This window comes from Alligator mississippiensis, chromosome 2 (genome assembly GCF_030867095.1).
Source record: "Alligator mississippiensis isolate rAllMis1 chromosome 2, rAllMis1, whole genome shotgun sequence".
NCBI classification, from domain to species: Eukaryota; Metazoa; Chordata; order Crocodylia; family Alligatoridae; genus Alligator; species Alligator mississippiensis.
Window position 1 is genome coordinate 301204759 of NC_081825.1, and position 16944 is coordinate 301221702.

Here is a 16944-nt window from a genome sequence, read left to right on the forward strand (position 1 = left end):
GTACATGTCTTCTTTCCTTGAGAGATCTTTTCTTGTATCCTTTTTAATTAAACAGATACTAGCACAAAAAATATTAGAAAATACAATTTTTCACATCAAAAAGGTACCCAGCTTGCTTTAAAATGAACATCACCATCTTTCTCTGAGTGAGCTGATATACGCACAGGCTACATCTGGCATGTGGGTGGGATCTGACACCCCAGTCCTAGATTTGTATACTCTGAAGCCAGAAGGAATTATTGTGATCATAATCCACCAATTTACATGCAATAGTTGTAGGACTTCCTTGAAGCCATTCCTGTTTTAACTAGGGCACATGTTTTAGAAGACTATCTAATGACCCTTGGTCAGTTGTTCCAATGGCGAAGTGCCCTTATGTTCAAAATTCATTTTATTCCTAGTCCAGAACATGACTAGTTTCAGCTTCCAGCCATTGGGTCTTGTTATAACTTTGTCTACTAGACACATTTTAATTCCCCAAATAAGTACTTACAGATTGATCAAGTCATCCCCTCACGTTTTTTTGTGAGGCGAAAAAGATTGAGCTCTGCCTTCCTCACTGTAGGGAATGTTTTCCAGGCCTATAATATTTCTCCATGGGCCAGATCCAGCTGGTGGGCTGTATATTTGACACCCCTTTGCTAGGCTAGCTACTAAACTAACTCCAGCTTCCTTGTGTGGAGTCTCCCCCCATCTTCAATATACAACCTGGATTTTTTCATAGAGAAGTCAGGCTGGAAGGGACCTCCAGAGGTCTTCTAGTCCAACCCCCGGCCTGAGGCAGGATCATCGCTATGTACGCTATCCTATACAAATCCATAATCTAAACGCTCAGTAAAACTACTATCAACCCTTTTGTTCTGTAGACACATGACTTTATAATTCATCCATGTTAAAATACATGTTTGTGATTGTACCCAGCTTACTGAGTGGTCCAACTCCCTCTATATCCATGATCAATTCTCTTCTTTTTCAAGCCACTTAACTAGGTGGTCTTCAGTTTTGCCTAATTTCAGGTACTGGAGTTATTCGCTCGGGCATTCTGGGAGAGGGATGGTTGCGCTTTCTTTGAGCTCCTGGCCCTTCATTTTCTTTTCTGATCAGTGCACCTGCTTTGAATTAGATCAATCCCAAGTACTTGTTGCTAAAGGCTCCAGGCCTTTTCTCCTATTTTTGGGGACTGCATTTCTTCAAAAGAAGAAATTCTCAAGCAGGAATCTGTTCTGAGGTCATGTAATAATTCAGTCATCTTTTTTCCTTTCAGGGATCCTTCTCGCAGGGGTTGTTCCCTTTTTAAAACTATGGCCAAGAATATGCTGCCATTTTACCAGAAAAAGGGTTTTATTCCCAACCATGCAGAAGAAGTGAATCTGCACTTAGTTAAAAATAGAGTAAGTCTGTGTGGAAAGCTTGATAGCTGAGGATACATAAATATCTTATTTTCTCACATACAGTATGCACCTTTTTTCTAAAATCCAGCTGCTGGAAACTGCCAGGTACATTATATGTGAGCAGTTTCTTCTGCCTCCATTTTATTCTGGAGCTTTGACTTGAGAAAGTGTACTACTTGAGGAAAATAACATCATGTGCTTGAACTGAAAACATCCTCCCATCTTTTAAAACTGGCTAGGGTCACTCTGAAATGGCATTTGAGATGTGTCTGCTGGTGGATCTGCAAAAGACAATGCATTTGGTGAACAAGTAATAGTAACATCTCTCCTTCATGGTATCTGTGTAGATCACCACCATGAGAGGTGCTTGAACAATTTTTTCCCCTTAAACTGTTCTTCTCTCACTAGCATTGCTGGTACCAAGTGCAAGGAGATATGTAGGACAATAAAGGACAATAAAAAGTCCTTTTTCAGATATGTGGGGAGCCGGAGGAAAAGCAGGGGCAACGTTGGACCCCGGCTGAACCAGATGGGGCAACTGACAACTGATGCCCAGGAAAAAGCCAACCTATTAAATAGGTACTTTGCGTCAGTCTTTCATCAGCCCCATGGGACGCCCGTGCCCGCTACTGGGCTGGGAAGTCCGGGTGAGGGTGATCCCCTGCCCTCCATTAATGCTGACTTTGTGAAGGAACATCTTGAGAAGCTGGATACCTTCAAGTCAGCCGGCCCTGACAATCTTCACCCCAGGGTACTCAAGGAGCTGGCGAGCATCATAGCCCAGCCTCTAGCGCGGATCTTTGAAAACTCTTGGCGCTCTGGTGTAGTGCCCGAAGACTGGAAGAAGGCCAACGTGGTGCCTATCTTCAAGAAAGGGAGGAAAGTGGATCCGGCTAACTATAGGCCCATCAGCCTGACTTCTATCCCGGGGAAGATCTTAGAAAAGTTTATTAAGGGGGCCATCCTTAATGGACTGGCCGACGCCAACATCTTAAGGGATAGCCAGCACGGGTTTGTTGCGGGTAGGTCTTGCTTGACCAATCTCATTTCCTTCTACGACCAGGTGACCTATCACCTGGACAAGGGAGATGAGATTGATGTCATATATCTTGACTTCAAAAAAGCCTTCGATCTGGTGTCCTATGATCGTCTCTTGGAGAAACTGGCCAATTGTCACCTTGGGTCCTCCACGATCCACTGGCTGGTAAATTGGCTCCGGGGTCGGACCCAGAGGGTAGTAATTGATGGAAGTCACTCATCGTGGTGTCCTGTGACCAGTGGGGTCCCCCAGGGCTCTGTCCTTGGACCCATACTGTTCAACATCTTCATTAATGATGTGGACACTGGAGTCAGAAGTGGACTGGCCAAGTTCGCCGATGACACCAAACTTTGGGGCAAAGCATCCACACCAGAAGACAGGGGGATGATCCAGGCTGACCTGGACAGGCTCAGCAAGTGGGCGGATGAGAATCTGATGGTGTTCAACACCGATAAATGCAAGGTTCTCCACCTTGGGGGGAAAAAAAAACCCGCAGCATCCTTATAGGCTCGGCAGTGCTGTGTTGGTTAGCACTATGGAAGAAAGAGACTTGGGGGTCATCATTGACCACAAGATGAACATGAGCCTGCAATGCGATGCTGCGGCTAGTAAAGCGACCAGAACGCTGGCTTGCATCCATAGATGCTTCTCAAGCAAATCCCGGGACGTCATTCTCCCCCTGTACTCGGCCTTAGTGAGGCCGCAGCTGGAGTACTGCGTCCAGTTTTGGGCTCCACAATTCAAAAAGGATGTGGAGAAGCTTGAGAGAGTCCAGAGAAGAGCCACGCGCATGATCAGAGGTCAGGGGAGCAGACCCTACCATGACAGGCTGAGAGCCCTGGGGCTCTTTAGCCTGGAAAAGCGCAGGCTCAGGGGTGATCTGATGGCCACCTACAAGTTTATCAGGGGTGACCACCAGTATCTGGGGGAACGTTTGTTTACCAGAGTGCCCCAAGGGATGACGAGGACGAATGGTCATAAACTACTACAAGATCGTTTCAGGCTGGACATAAGGAAGAATTTCTTTACTGTCCAAGCCCCCAAGGTCTGGAACAGCCTGCCGCCGGAGGTGGTTCAAGCGCCTTCATTGAACACCTTCAAGATGAAACTGGATGCTTATCTTGCTGGGATCCTATGACCCCAGCTGACTTCCTGCCCTTTGGGTGGGGGGCTGGACTCGATGATCTTCCGAGGTCCCTTCCAGCCCTAATGTCTATGAAATCTATGAAATGTAGAAGGTTTCAGATGGGCATTGGCATTTTAATCACAGGTTTGGCTGCTGAAAGCCCTTGTATTCATTCCAGACTAGCCCCGAAGAGGGTGAGGGCAGGGGCCTGAAATGGCTTTAAGACTGATGGAATAGTTGAGGGGAAAATGCCTATAACCCATTATTATGAAGAAAAGTCACCTGCTAATAAATTGAGAGTTGTCTGTTTAGTTGGTTGCTGATATAAAATCTGCCTAGGAAATGCAGATTATTATGCCTTGCAGATCCTGGTAAGAACATTGTTTTTAATTTTGGTGGTGGTTTTGATTCTTTAAAAAAAAGAAAGAAACCCTAGGCCAGAATTTTCAACCAGGGGTTTTTAAATACTGGTTTAGGAGCTGAACCTCAGGCAGCCTTTCCTCTTGAAAACTGTGGCCTTAAACTACATTTTTCTATCCCACTGTAAAAATGTTTAAGGGTAGCAAAACCTTGGTCTCTCTATTGTGCAGCTTTATGGAAGTGTCCATGTGAACTGGTTTGTTTTTACTTGATCTTAAAGCTCTGCTTTGTTTCTCGTCAGGGGGACTGCAGCTATGAACTGGAACTCCAGCCTTACTTACAGATGGAAGATGTTATATGCTCAGATGCTCAAAAGAGTAAAAGCCTTTCTACCAGCGATTCTGTACTTGCTCAGAAGGCACATGCATCCAGAAAAAGTATGGTGCGTGCATCCAAAACAAAGCCTTTTCCACCTAGCATAAATGAGATGGACTCTGAATGCATTTCCCTGTTTAAAACCACCAATTGCAAGAGCACAAGAAAAACTTCTGCATTTCACTTGGAAAAGTCTGCGGGAACAAATACCATTTTAGATTCCTTTACAATGGGAGGAGACCCTGGTGTTGAACATACTGATCAGAAAACTCTACCAAACGAGGAAATGGGGAAGGTGACATTTGACTTAAATGGATTTATTGCCTCAAATGATTTTGGTGAAAATATTACTAGCCATGAAAGTGAGGGAATACTGGAACACAAATCTGAAGCTAGAGCCTGTAATGTACTGGAGAGAAACTGTGCAGATTCTGGTTATGGTAGCATCACACATGACGAATCATCTGTTTCATCTGACTTATTTTACCTACCTGAAGCAGAGTTGGATTCATGTTCATTCACGACTCCCTCCGAGGATCCTTCATGGGTAAAGGCAATGCTAGCCAATGTACAAAGGCTTTTATCGCAGTCTCCTCCCCCTTTGAATACACTTGATGATTTTGAAAGATGGGAAGAAACTAGAGAAGATGAATTGTGTTTTCAGAAAGGTATTTCTCACACTCCCACAGAGACAGTGCAGGACAAAACTGCTTTCCCGGAAGTCCAGAGTTCGTTGCTGTCCCCTGAGAGAGTCTCTGAATTAAAAACACCCCATAAATTGCGTTCCTCCAGGAATAATTCTTCTTCAGAAAACAGCTGCTTTTCTGAGGCTTGTATTAATAAAACGATTGATAACCTTAGCTGGGATGACATCTTTGGTGACAAGGGTGCGCACATACAAGTGCTAAAGGAAGATCTGACAAAGAGCCCTTCAGATGAACTTTTGGGTGAAGGGTATAAAGAGAACGCTGAGAATCAGAAAAATGTGCCCTCTGTCCACGAGGAGAGCATAAACTTGTTTGAAGATGAAGACATTTCCGAGGCACACTTTTCTCCCAACTTTCAGCTGCTAGAGGGATCAGAGTTGTGTGACGAAGTTACTAAGCTAGTTGCTGCACAAGGCTCTGAGTGGCGTATGCCAGACGAGAGCTGTCCGGGTGATGATACAAATCCTGGGGAATCGCTGTCAAGTTGTAGAATTGAAAATTTGAAAGCGTCCGAAGATTTTTTAAGCGAACAGTTTCTGGACAATGAAGATCCATATGACTGTTCTCAGGAGTTATTCTCTGTTAACTTTGACTTAGGATTTTCTGTTCAAGAGTCTGAAGATGAACTTTCAGTGGAAGCAGACATGAATGCTTGTATTCAAAACCCAGATGAAGTCTCGGACAGTCGCACAGACGTCAAACCTATCGAAGATGAAAATGAGTTATTAAATGGTAGCTTGGGGCTGCTGTCTCTGCCAGAATCAAAGGATGAAAGCTGTGGTAGAAAAAACTTTTCTACACCACGAGGTCAGGGCAGTGGTTCAGCCAAAATGACCGAAAACTGTATCCCCATGGTTTCATCTTTGAATTCAACAGCTAAAAAGACATTTGTATCACCTAACTCTTTAGTTTTGACACCCTCTATCCCAACAGGTAGAAGAGTTGTGGGGGTGAGAGACCCCAGAAGAATACTTGCAAATGGTTTTTCTAGAGTTGGGCAGGAAATTCCACTAATGCAGGGTACAAATAAAGTAAATATTAGATGTATTAAACTCTTCCCAAATTCAGCCTTTGCTACATCAGATCTACCGGATCTCCCCTTAGGAAAGGTTAAGAACCCAGAGCCTACGAAACTGCCCATTTCTGGTGCATTTCCAACAGAAGGTATGTTTCAGTGCAAAGTTCATTTAAAGATTGGTTGTCTTGAAGGGGGGGAGAAGGAGGAGTTTAATACTCAGCTCATCCAGCCCAGTCTTTCATCAGTGCTCAGTTACGTGGTGTCAGCCTCATGGGGAGAATCACAGCCCCAAGGTTTCTACGTGTAGGCGAGTGTGGTCTGAAAGGGGCCACAATACAGAAAAGACTGAGGAGCACTGCAGTTTTGTACACAGTCGAGCATCAGCTGGTAAATTTGTAGCATAGTTAACAAGCAAGGGACCTATCCAAGCACATCAGTTTCCGGCTGAAATGTATGAATATAAATACCTGTGCTTTTCCTGCCCTGTGTTAAACCCCTAAAACCTGAATACAAATGTTGATGTGACCACGTGAGATGTACATTGTGGCCTGCAGCTGCCTTTAAAACCTCTCTTTAATCCTCTCAGTATCTTGCTTGTAATCAGCCTGGTCTGTTCCAATGTAATCCCTAACTCCATGCCTTCACAGTTCTGTTGCTGGTCTGTGTGGGACTCTGCCTGCACCTTCAGTCGGGGAATTCTCCGATATCTACTTTTGCCAGAAGCCTGGGCTCCTTCCAGAGCCTGGTTTGGGACACCTTAGAAGCTTCTTGCACTATGTCTGTCTGTCTCTTCAGTTGTCAGGATGCTCGATCAAGCACCTTTAACAAACATCTAAGCTCTTGAGATGAAAAACAAATGTAGTGGAATAAAACAGAAAATAGCAAATGAGGTTTTTTATTCAGTAGCTTTTCTTGTAATGGAAAATAATCCAAATAATTTAAAGTTTGAACATCTTGCTTTGGAAGAATGAATTGTTATGACTTATTAGTGCTTTGTCCTTTTAAATAGGTAAGCTGGTGATCACCTTGTGCTCTGCACAAAAAAAACAAGCTTGCATATTGCAGCCACAGCAAATACCAGGCAGTCTTAGCCCACTCGAGTGGAAAGTAGAGCTAAGATGGAGCATCTCTTGAAGTCCCTCTAGGTGGCTCCACTTACAATTTAAAGAGCTTGTTCAAGATGATTTCTCTTTATCAAAGGTCAGGAGGTGTAAGGGTCACAAAAACAGTTTTATGTAGGCTTGCAGGGGTTTGGGTTGTAGCCGTGTTGGTCTAAGGACATAGGCAGACAAGGTTCCTTGGGTGAATTTGATATCTTTTATTAGACCAACGCAAATGGTTGGAGAATAGTTATTAAGCAAGCTTTCGGGTTCAAAAACCCCTCAGTCAGGCTAAGGAAGCTTCAGCAGTTGGTGTGTGCTCTTTCTGGATGGAATGAAAAGTAGGCTTGGTATTTGACCGGTCAAATAAAGTTTGGTCAATTGACTGGTCAAATATTGTCAATTGACTGCATATTTCTTTGACCAGTCAAATACCAGCTCTTAAGTTTTAGGTCTTGGGCTGTGAGGAGAATATGCAGTCTTTCAGAAAACATGACAAAGAATATAATTCAGTGCAACTCTTTAGAAAACAAATGCAGAAACAGCTGTGGATTTGATAAGAAGAGTTTCAATCATTTTTTCTTTTGTTTTAGTACAACCAAATAAAGGATCTGGTGGTAAAGGCACAGTGAAAAATATGTGACATCTTTGCTGATAATTTGGGGGTGTTACTCTCAGTTCCTTCTTTTGTTTCTGGTTTCTTTCTCTTAATATCCATTTTCAGTACAGCTTGGGTAATCACTTCAATTCAAACAATCAAAAACAGGAGGTCATACTTGCGCATTTCAGTGGGATACTTTTTTTGACTAACAAGGGAGCAATTTTCACCACATACATCAGTAAATAGCAACTTTTTAAACCATTTTAAAGACGTGCTGATTTTGATAGTCAGAGCTATATTGTATTATGGAGAGTATTTTCTTATGATTGTTATCTGTTCCTTGCCTCTCCATAGGAAGCAGCAGTGAAAGTGAAGAAGAAATTGTTTTTCAAAGGAAAAATAAGAAAAAAGGAAATGTTTTGAACTCTCCTGATGTGAGTCTTAAAATATATATTATCATACCCAAAGTAAAATTTTCTGCACTCTGTAATTACATTTGCACTTTTTTCTCTATACTTAGGTTATGAGTAACAGCGATTTGGAATCACCAATTCATGCTGTCAAAAAACGTAGGCATGCACTTAACATAGTAAGTAAATGCTTGAACAATATAGGAAGGAAATTAATAAATGTAATTTATTTGAATTTTTAATTCGTCTAATGCTTTCATCATTGCCAAGGAATCTTTCTTGTTCTTTAGGAAAACCTACTGTCTTCTAGTTTAATTTACTTTAGAGGATACAACCTCACTAATGGAAAATATTTACAGTTCAGCAAAATAAAGTTGGCAGTGCATTTTAACATGCAGCACTCCTCAGGACTACAGCCACTTCTTGCAAATGAACCTCTTTTATCATTTCTAATTTCAGTCTGATCTTTAGCCTCTTTAATCCTAGGTTAATTTGATATCAGTGATGATCTTTTAGTGCAGAGAGTCCATCTTTTCAGATGGCTCAGGAACCTTCTTATAAAAATGTTTTTTAAGAGGCTGGTAAGGAGGTTGCCAGCCTATTTTACAGCCTGGCTGCTAGGGAGCGTCTTTCCTTGTACCCTGTCAGAATTGTCCAGTGTGACCTCCACGTCACTCAGATGACTTGCAGTTGAGAGTCGCACCCTCTGCAGCGGAGCATTGCTGGCCCACCTCCACATCACCTGCCCTTTTGGAATGACAGGCAAATGCATGGAAGATAATAAGTCCATTGGGGGCTATTCAGCACAACAGTTAGGGATATGACCTACCACAGATGGCTGGCAGAGCATTTGAATGGAGCACTCTACATATACCCCTCTTCTTATACTCTTCTTTTAGAGAAGAGGGCCCAAACTGGCATGTGCCACAAATGGCAAGGGCAGCTGCTGTGTTTGGCGCATGAACCCCGGATGCTGAGTTAAAGGTGGTGCCGGTGATGGCAGTCGGGAATGGGGTGAGAGTAAGGGGTTGGAGCTGCCTCAAGGGGTGGGACCTGCCAGGAGCTGCAGCACTACATGCTACTAAGGATAGCATTGCCACATCCTGCTGGGGATGGCAGTGACTAGTTATTAGATTGGCACTATCTCGTCCTTGCACTTAACTTGAGGCCCACTTCCTAAAAAGGTTGGCTACCACTGCACTAGAGCATCTGTTATTCAGCAACAGGCCTCCTTGTTATTCAAGGTGTGATGGGGCTAGGCCCACCAAGACAATGCTAAGCCTCCCTCAATTAGAGAAGCTACTAGAAGCATAGCAATAGATTCCTTGGGACAACAAAAGAGAAAACAGGGTGTCACACAGGACGTTGGGCTTGACAGACCTTTGGACTGACCCAGTAATGCAATTCTTACGTCCTTGTATAGAGTCCTAAGGGAGGCAGGGCTGAGCACATGGCTGGCTTGGCCCACGGAGGTGCCACAGTAGCCAGAGCAGGTGGCACCGGGTTCGAGGGGTCACCGTTGGCCCTCACACAATGAGTGCGGCCCCAGGGTGTTCCTGAAGGGCAGTGGTGCAGCAGCTACAGCCTGGTAGACTGCTGTTGCAGCCTTAATACTCTTCCCCAGGATCCCTGCTGTGGCACTGCACAGTGAAGACATAAGGGGCCAGGGCTGTTCCTGCCAGAGCTCATTAAATTAGGCATGTGCCATTGGTTAACCGTTTCATTTAGCTGCTATAATTAGAGGAGGTTAAACAGATAATTTAAAAAAATATATATTTACATCCCGACCCCCTTCATAGATGCAGGGTAAAACTCAACTAGGGAAGTGGAGACTTGAATTGTTGATCTCTTCTGTATTCAGTGAATATTTTTACTACCTGAGCAACAGCCTCTTAAAATGCAGCAGACTACTATTAATCCTAGAGAAGATTCTTGAATGTTAACATTTATCATCCTTTAATTACAAAATATCATATTTCAGATGGGAAGGTGTATACCAGACTGCAGTTGCCTAGTTTGTTTAACCTCAGCCTTGAGTATATAGCTTTTGCACTCCTTTTAACAACTTGTTTTTAAAACAGATTTAGTTAAATTGGTTCATGCTACTATTGTGGGTGTACTTTATAATGGTTTAGCCATTTTATTTGCTAACCAACTAGAAAGCAGGAATTCTGCATGCTGTGATTTAATAGTATGTTTGCTTAAAACATCTAACAAATTGTTAACTGAAATGACACTGGGTTTTTAGATGTTGTTTAAAATGTTCATTTAACAGTGAATTAATAGATTGTTTTGGCTTGCTCTTGGGCAAAATCAAATGATCTGGAAGTTTAGTCAGCACTGGAATCTGCTAACAAAGACTTGCTCATTAAAATTGCCGAAAAGCTAAATTATTCATGCTGACATTTGAGAATTGTCTCATCAGGGCCATTCTTTGGTGGAAAACTTATAGCCTCCAGCCCTGGTGTGTTTAATTTCTTCCATCTGACTTTTCATGTCGTAGGTTTTATTTAAGATGAATTTATCAGTATATGTAGAAACAAGCTATATGTTTGTGATGTTGAGTGCTGAGCCTCTCTCCTAGTAAAATATGAGTCTTTCAACTGCTGAGCCCACAACATTTTCGCATTACTTTTGAACTTGGTCTTTTTCCCAGATGATATGAGGTGTCTTGTCCCATTCTCAAAACCCAAGTGGCTTCCATGCTTTATAGAAGGATTAGTATTAATGTTTGTTTTGTTGGAATTGACCAATCAGAGCTCACTTTAATAAAAGATACTGAAAAATAAGTGGGGTAATTATGAATGGTCTTCATGGCATATTACTAAAGTGTTTGTAACATGCTCTAGTCAGACCTCTCTACTGATGAAGGAATGGATTTTCATGAGAAATCGATCGGAATTATGGATTTCAACTTGAGGAGCTGTAACAAGAAACAATTAAAAGGTGTGAAAAGGAAAAAGACTGAAAACAACCGTATGTTTAAGGTATGAACTTTACATGATTCTGTTCATATGCTTTTTATAGGGTTTTAAATGGTAGCTTAGCTTACAGTAGTTCAGATGTATATATTCAGGTGCAACAATGCACAACTTACTGAGTAGAAGCGCTTTTGAGACCAACAACAATTCAGTACATTTTGCCTGGTTTTAATTTAAATATTCCTTTGTCTTCTATACACGAACAAAATGATGCGTCATTTAGGAGAAACCAGGTAGTGAAACTAACCAGGTACTAGTTAATGTCCGAATGAATGTAATGCAAAATTAAATCAGTAGTAAAAATGGTGAATGTTAATGCATGTTTTCTAAATTGGCTAATTTTTAAAACTAGTAGGCATAGAGAAATTGCTTTTAAGGATTTGTCTTGCACCCTTAACTGAGATGAATGAGTGCCACAGAATCTGTAATAAATATGCCGAGTGGTCAGAATTACAATAAGATCAGGGAGTCTTATTGTATGACTGAATTAAAGTAGGCATCGTTTGACAAAGAGTTGGACAAATACCCATTTTTCAGTAGTGGGTTGGCAGTGCTGACTTCAGTTCTGTTTCCTGCACATTTGCAGGTGGGTTCTCGGAGCCCAGGTCATCTTCAGTGGAAGTCCTGAGTGCACTGACACCAAGATATTCTGAAACAAAATGCCAACATTGGCAGCTGGTGTAAAGGACACAAGGCATATATTAAAGGATGGCAGTAAGCCACAGACCATGCATATAGATGGAGGGATTGCATAAGTATTAGTCCCACATGGCCCAGCCTGATTTAAAAAAAATGTTTAATTCTAGATCCAACACATAGACAGAGCATAAATACTAGCGATATCAGTGTTTGTTATCTTATTTTCAATTTTAAACCAGTCCAGTCCTGGACAGCTATTCAGAGGAAGAGAGATTATTCACATAAGACCTCTACCTCCCTGGGAGATGGGAAGGGGGGATGTGGTACAATGCAGAGATACTTCTACCACCTCCAGATGAATTCTGTGTCTACACAGCACAGTACAGTGACACTAGCTTGGGTCCTAAAATCAGGATTTTTGAAATGGGGCCACACAAATTAGATGGATGGAGCAATACTGTAAATCTAGCAAAAGTCCAGGGTGTTGTAGTAGATAGCCCTTCCAGCTCAGTGAGCATGGCTTATACTGCTTCCAGGTTCAGAGCTAGCTTGGACTCTTCTGCAGGGCATTGTGTGGCACTGTGTAAACGCAGTCTCTGTTTTCAAGGGGTGAAGAATAAGGGCAGTCAGTACATACAACTAGTACAACGTCAGCTAAGCATTTCTGAGACTGAAAGTGAAGGGCTGCCTGAACCAGGAGATAGAACTGCACAGAGGATGTTTCTTATGTTCACAAGCACTCTCATTCATGTGTCCAGACCCTCTGTAGACCCAAGATGTCCAAATAACTTGGACTTCCCCTTTCCATCACCAGGTATGGGCACCTGTGTTCTAGGTCTCTCAGAAATAATGACATGAAGTTCCTGGGATGAATTATGAGGCAATAACACATGATTAATTGCATCCAAAGCTTGCTGGGAGGCCCAGGGTGACCAGGAAGGCTCACTCTTCAAGCTGAAAACATGACTCAAGAACCTGGTAACTTTTTATCTCTAAAAGAATACCATTCCCATAACCAGCAGTGTCTGGTGTTCTTGTGCATGGTGAGCTGCTCTTGTTCTTCTCAAATCATCTTCCCCAAACGAGGATTAAGATTAGCTACATGTTGGCAGGTGGCTTCAAGTATTCTTTTCTTGAAGAGTGCTGACCTCCAGCTGTTTAATTAGAAGTCTCTTTGGCAAGTGTCAGTAATATCTGTTTTACTGAGCCTCACTACATGATATACAAGTACATAAGATGGACAAGAATTGGAGTTGAAAGAAAAGGTCCCTGGGAAGCTCAAAAAAACCAAAGGTTTTGCGTGCATTTCATAAGACTTCATCCACAGGGAAATGTACTTGAATATTTGGGACTAGTCCTAAACTGTATTACATTTATCTGCAGTGAAGTAAAATGTCCAGTTCAGTGTTTGGTATGACAAATGTTAATAGGGAAGCAAATCTTTTGGAGTAATTGTGACATAAGCACCCTTACAAAGATGCATTTGTTACTGTGATATTTTGGGGATGAAATTCAATCAGCAGAAGTTAATTTTGTCTGAAGTATGTTGCAAAAATTTTCCTGTCTTCTTTTTTTTATCCCCCCCCCCCCCTCCAACTAAGCCTTATCTGTGCATTAACTGGTATTGTGGTCAACTGTGTGTCATAACATATGTTTCATATAATCTTTACTGTCATTTATATTAACATAACTGCCTTTTGGAAAACATTTCCCCAGTAATGGAAGAACACTAAAATGCAGCTCTGCTGCCCCAAAATATCCCAGTGTCACGAACAGCCGAGTTGTAAAGTTTGCAGAACTGAGACTATCATCTCCTTACTGTTTCGGTGACTCGCTGGTATGATAACAAACAACCCTCCTTTCATCTTGGTTTACATCAGTCTAACTTCATTTGCAACACTGACTGAACTTTTTCACGGGCACCTCTTCCTTGAGATGCATTTTTGTTTCAGTTCGAAGCTTGAAATGTGTGGCTGTCTGAGAACCAAGGCTCTTCTGAATCTGTTAACTGATTTTAAGAAAAGAGCTTGTCTGTATTGCCAATGACCGTCTTTGCTCTGAATTCTGCAACTGTAAATGAACGGCCTGTTTGGATTTCTTTAGAACGCAGCCAGACAATTTTTAGATGACGAAGCTGAGCTTTCCCAAGAAGATGCAGAGGATGTCTCGCCTGACGAGAGCATTGACTCAGAGAATGATCCAAACTCCTCACTCAATCAGTTCCTTGATGATGAAGCAGAGATTACGCAGGCTTTAAATGGTATATTAACACAATCACTCTTTGCTTCTACTCAAAATATTTATTGTTTGGGGGTTTTTTATCTGGGTTTTCTCACTGAGATCTGACTTTGCCGGTAACCTTTGTAGACGCGCTCTGTTATGGAATCTGTTGCAGAAAGAGGACCAAGTATTTCCAAGCAATGCAAGTAACAAGTGTGAAAGAAGACAGTGCATCATGTCCAATTGTTGAATGTGGGAACGAAGAAGAAAGGAGGGGACAGTAGAGTGGGAGAAGAAAAGTAGATATCCTAGTGGAAGGAAGAGAGAGATTTAACTGCTAGAAGAGTTTTGCCCTATGATGCCTCTTGCTGTCAGGGATTTGGGTTGGAGGGGCTAGGGTGTGGGGAAACAGATCTCAGCTGGATGCAGCTGAAACAGCGTTCCCATGAGTTTCTCCCTCTCCCTCTGCTTTCAGCTTCTGGAAGTAGTTCTCTCTGTCCTCTTTCTGAAGTCATCGAACTGACTTTGACCCCAAGCTCTGGGACCTTGCTTGCCTGTGACTGCTGGAGCCGGGTGCCTGGTTCTCATTTGGTGAAGGAGCATAAAAGGAGAGTTGATGCAACTTGGTATTTGGGCAGAGTAGCCAGAGTATTTGGCTCCCTGCTCCAGACTGTCCTTAATCTTGTTCTTGCCTTTCTGGTTCTCTTGGGCTCTAGCCTGATTTTTGACTTTGGCAGGGGGAAAGGATTTTTCCCACATGAAACTGGAAAACTGGTGTGAGCTGGTTCTTCCTTTTCCAGAGGCCTGGCTTTGAGAGTGCAGGGAGGGCAATGCATTCATGCTGACTCTGGTGTGTGTTCCATGAGGGCCATTGGTGCCAGTTGACATCTGCATTAGAGAAATCCTGCTGTGGTAGTATGGAGGGGTCACTCCAGCTGAGTAGTAATTTTAAGTAAGCTTGAGGTCTCTCCTGAACCACACTGATATTTCCCTTGGAGTTCCTGTCCTTCCTGGGCATATCTGGGATGTGACATCTTCATGCGAGCTTGAATGGAAACCTGTTTCATGTAGGGCAGGTGCTGGGAGTTTTTTGTTGAAGTAGAGCTGTGTGCTGATGTTAAATAAGTGGGTGCTTTGATTCTAGAAGGCTGTCTGTCTGGAGGGAGGGCTATAGGGTAGCATAATGGATTCACCCTCACCTTGGGAATCTCTCAAACCAAAGGGAATCCTGCATTGCAGGCCCGAGTTACAGAATGCTATATGGGATTTCAGTAACTTCATCCCTACTTTCAGAATGACTCGTAAGGAGCAAATGGCTGTGTCCATTTGGGAAGAGAGGCTCACAGTGGAAAAGAGAGCTAGAGCAATGGTGCATGTTGGGAGCCAAATCCATTAAATAGCAGACTCATAATGGAGGAGGAGAATGGATCCATCCAGTCCTGCACCATGCCAACGTTTGGGGAGATATTGTGAGGACGTTTTGTGTTTTACTCCAGCGTGGAGAAGCTGAAGTCTGCTTTACAATGGGATGTTCCTTTGGTGACATCTTGAAAGGAAATGTATATTTTTGCCAATGGAAAATGACTATCGTTAAACTTAATAAAATGTTACTTCTCTCTTTCTCTGTTTTTGATTCAGACTCTGAGATGCAAGGAGTTTACTTGAAATCCGTGCGGAGTCCAGCTCTTGGCAATAGGTACAAGATGGTGCATAAAGGACGCAGCAATATGGCAGTTTTCTCACAGGTATAAAGCAAAATGAACACATTCCTCCTGATGTGTAACACATTTAAACTTGAAACAGGGTCTTCAGTTTTCTGCGGGCATGATTGCAACCCCTTTGCCTGAGCAGCGAGTCCTAGCTTTGGGTGGTTACCTTCAGACAAAGAACAAATAATCAATACAATGATTGCTGGCAGAGGCATGTGCTTCTGTTACGTTTTTCCATACTTTTTGTGGAGAAAGAATTTACAATTAACTTGGGGTGAAAGTGTTTGCCATTATTTCATCCTCTCCCTTACCGAGCAACAGAAAGTAGACAGTTCCCATCAATTAGGGCTGAGGGTTTCTTTTCTACTGTATATAGGTTATTTTACTACCCACATCTCCCAAGTGTGAGTCTCCACATTAAGTGACAAGACTGTTTTTGTGTCTGTCCAGCGTCCTCTTGAAGACTTCCAAGGTTGGGGACTTGGGATGACCTCTTTGGGGAGTCTGTTTCAGGTTCTGGTCACCCTTATCATAAAGAAGGTCTTCGTTGCATCCAACCTGAAACCATTCTCTAACAGTTTATGGCCATTGCTCCTTGTCTTCCCCTGGGGCGCCCTAGTGAACAGTTTTTTTTCTCCCAGCTCCTGATGTTCACCCTGTACGTACTTATAGACAGCCACCAAGTACCCCCTCAGTCTTCTTTTCCCCAGGCTGAACAGTCCCAGATCCCTTAGTCTTCCCTCATAAGGTTTGTTTTCCTGGCCCTTGATCATGCTTGTCGCCCTTCTCTGCACCCTTTCGGGATTCTCCACATCTTTTTCAAAGTGCAGCACCCAGAACTGGGCACAGTACTCCAGCTGGGGTCTCAGCAGCACCGAGTAGAGAGGAAGTATCACTTCCTTAGCCCTGCTCATGTCACATCAGTTAATGCATCCCAGTGTGCTGTCAGCTGTGTTGACTACAACATCACGCTGGTGGCTCGTGTTCATCCTGTGATCAACCATAACCCCGAGGTCCCTTTCAGCCATCAGGACATCTCCTCCTAACCTGTATTCATGGTGCTGGTTACTTCTCCCTAGATGAAGCACGCTGCATTTATCCTTATTGAACTAAATCCAGTTCTGCTCCACCCACCTTTCCAGCTTGTCCAGGTCTGCTTGGACCTGCATCCTATCCCCTAGCATGACCGCTTTTCCCCATAACTTAGTATCATCCGCAGACTTGGCCAGTGTGCGATGTTGAACAGTACGGGGCCAAGAACCAAACCC

General features: G+C 43.0%; 1 protein-coding gene across 4 annotated transcripts in view; it reads left to right on the forward strand.

Moving 5' to 3' along the window:
• FANCM (FA complementation group M) overlaps positions 1–16944 on the forward strand; it is a 98531-nt gene that overhangs the window by 73309 nt on the left and 8278 nt on the right. For 3 of the 4 annotated variants that reach the window (XM_059723419.1, XM_014601312.3, XM_019495887.2), the window contains exons 14-19: positions 4218–6162; positions 8072–8151; positions 8238–8306; positions 10977–11114; positions 13851–14007; positions 15606–15712. In XM_059723419.1, the coding sequence (XP_059579402.1) occupies positions 4218–6162; positions 8072–8151; positions 8238–8306; positions 10977–11114; positions 13851–14007; positions 15606–15712 (2496 nt within the window). Of the gene's footprint in view, positions 1–4217; positions 6163–8071; positions 8152–8237; positions 8307–10976; positions 11115–12561; positions 13830–13850; positions 14008–15605; positions 15713–16944 lie in introns of those variants that run through there. The other variant, XM_059723420.1, reaches the window with a different exon arrangement.